The sequence below is a fragment of the Pituophis catenifer genome, unplaced genomic scaffold, assembly GCF_029215685.1.
Source record: "Pituophis catenifer annectens isolate HBS135680 unplaced genomic scaffold, rPitCat1.0.hap2 SCAF_15, whole genome shotgun sequence".
Taxonomy (NCBI): Eukaryota; Metazoa; Chordata; class Lepidosauria; order Squamata; family Colubridae; genus Pituophis; species Pituophis catenifer.
Genome location: NW_027256895.1, coordinates 12,276,013 through 12,278,471, shown reverse-complemented (window position 1 = coordinate 12,278,471; position 2,459 = coordinate 12,276,013). Strand labels below are relative to the sequence as shown.

General features: G+C 41.1%; 1 protein-coding gene across 1 annotated transcript; it reads right to left on the bottom strand.

Annotated features, from left to right (window-relative positions):
• Positions 1–385: 385 nt before the first annotated feature.
• LOC139324739 (olfactory receptor 6X1-like) lies at positions 386–1,336 on the bottom strand. The gene has a single exon (XM_070954480.1). The coding sequence runs from the start codon at positions 1,334–1,336 to the stop codon at positions 386–388; it is 951 nt and encodes a 316-aa protein (XP_070810581.1).
• Positions 1,337–2,459: the final 1,123 nt, after the last annotated feature.

Below are 2,459 nucleotides of genomic sequence, written 5' to 3'. Positions count from 1 at the left end.
TCTGCCTCTAAAAACATGTTTCTCCATTTCTTCTTTCGGGGAAATATAATATTCTGCCTCTTTTTACTATTCCCCAAGATATTTCATTCTTCTAGGAGTGGGGGGCTTCCCACACAGCACTCAGATCAGCATAGATCAACTTCAGACCAACAATCAAGTAAGCAATACCCCAATCAAGAAACTGCTAAAAAGCCATTAGCCCAACCAAAGAATTCCTAAGACTGATTCCATCCACACATACAGGCAAGATATCAGAACATAAACTGACAGCAAACAGCACTCCTTACTAGCCCCAATGATGTTACCTAGTGAGGGTCTGCAAGAAAACAAGCAAGCTCAGAGAGCACCAAGGACCCCACAATGGTTCCTTCAAACAGGTTTATGTTTACATTTTAGGGAAAGCTGGAATCTTTTTTCTTAATGCTTTCCCGACTGCTTCTTTAACTTCGTTGTTCCTAATGGTGTAAACGAATGGATTTAGCATGGGAGCCATTATTGTATATAGCCAAGAAACATATTTGATTGCCCTGAGAGAGGAATTCTTAACGGTAGGCCTTAAGTAGACAAAACACACTGACCCGTACAACATGCAGACCACAACCAGGTGGGGAGCACAGGTAGAAAAAGCCCTCTGCTGTTTGGTGGTTGAAGGCATCTGGAGAATGGTGGAGATGATGAAGAGGTAAGAAACGAGGGTGAAAAGCAGGGAGGACATAACCACAACTGCCGTAACTAGGAAGCAGAGGACTTCAACGAGATACGTATCACCTCCTGCAATCTTCAACACAGGTCCTGCATCACAAAAGAAATGATTGATAACTTTGGACGTGCAGTAGGGTAGGTTTGCAGTCAATACCCCCTGATAAAGAATGGAGAAAAGTCCTCCAAACCAGGCTGCCGTTGCCAGTTTCAAGCAAACTCCAGAAGTCATGATTGTGGCGTATCTCAAAGGATGGCAGATGGCTAAATATCTGTCCAAGGATATCAAGGTGATGATGAAATATTCTGTAGTGCCAAACAGAAAATAAAAGAACATTTGTGTCATGCAGCAGTTGAAACAGATGGAATTCTTTCCAGAGAGATAGTTGACCAACAGTTTAGGAATGAAAGCGGTGGTGTGTCCGATATCAATGCAAGAAAGGTTGCTAAGAAAGAAATACATGGGTTTCTGGAGATGAGGGTCCACAACTACCATGACAATGATGAGTCCGTTGCCCATCAGACACAAAAGATAGAGCAGAGAGACACAAGCAAATATCGTATTTTCCATTCCCCAAACACTTGGGAATCCGACAAGAATAAATTCAGTCGCTCTGGTACAGTTGGTCAAATTCATGGTTTCCCCTCCTGTTACGAAAAGAGAAAATATGGAATCCCCATTGAATCAAGATTTGTCTCATTTCTAAAGACACTTTTCATGCAGATATAGATGAATAGAATTGGAAGGGGCCTTGTAGGTCACCCCACCCACCATTTCTGACAGATGACAGTCCAGGCTCTTCTTGAAAGCTTCCAGTGATGAAGCTCCCACAACTCCTGAAGGCAATCTGTTCATTTGGTTGATGGCTCTCACTGTCAGAAAATTTCTCCTTATTTCTAGGTTGAATCTCTTCTTGATCAGTTTCCATCCATTGTTCCTTGTCTGGCCTTTGGGTGCCTTGGAAAATAGCTTGACCCCTTCCTCTGTGGCAGCCCCTCAAGTATTGGAAGACTGCTATCCTGTCTCCCCAGGTCCTTCTCTTCACTAGACTAACCATGCCCAGTTCCTGCAACCGTTCATTGTATGTTTTAGCCTCCAGTCTCCTAATCATCCTGTTTGCTCTTCTCTGTACTCTTTCTAGAGTCTCAACATTTTTTATAGTGTGGTGACCAAAATATTTTCTATAGTGTGATGACCAAATAGAAATAATGTATTTTCATATAAATATTTGAAGATCTGTTATGACTTCTAATGGCCTATCACTAGAATCCTGCAATATGAGAGGCCAAAACCAAATCTGAAATGTGCCACTGTTGGAAAATCAAAGCTCGTTTGAGGATTCTTAAAAGCACCATGACATATTTGGAAGTGGTCATCTAGAGTTAAAACATTCCAGTAAGGAACTAAAAGTTTGTTCTCTGCAACTTTTTAGTTTTTATTCCTTGTTTGGAGATATGAGTAAATAAATAATTAGAGAAATGTCACTGCCAAGATATTTCTTGGTGTGGCCATGTGGGAGAGGATGTGTGTCCATACTAGGAAGTCACAGTCACATCTGCAGTGAAATTCTTTTCCATATGCTGTATAATAAATTGACTTAAAAAAATATTTCCATGCTTACCTTGTCTTGTTCTTCCTTCTTTTACCTGCCTTGTCTTCTCCAAGGGCCTTTTATTTTGTCTCTCTATCCATTCATCAAGACAGTGTTTCGAAGAATCATACAAAATGCCATGGCGTATGTTGAGGAAAAAGGATAGAC

Excerpts from the sequence above, each read along its gene's own strand:
- LOC139324739 (XM_070954480.1), bottom strand. The coding sequence starts at position 1,336 with ATGAATTTGACCAACTGTACCAGAGCGACTGAATTTATTCTTGTCGGA.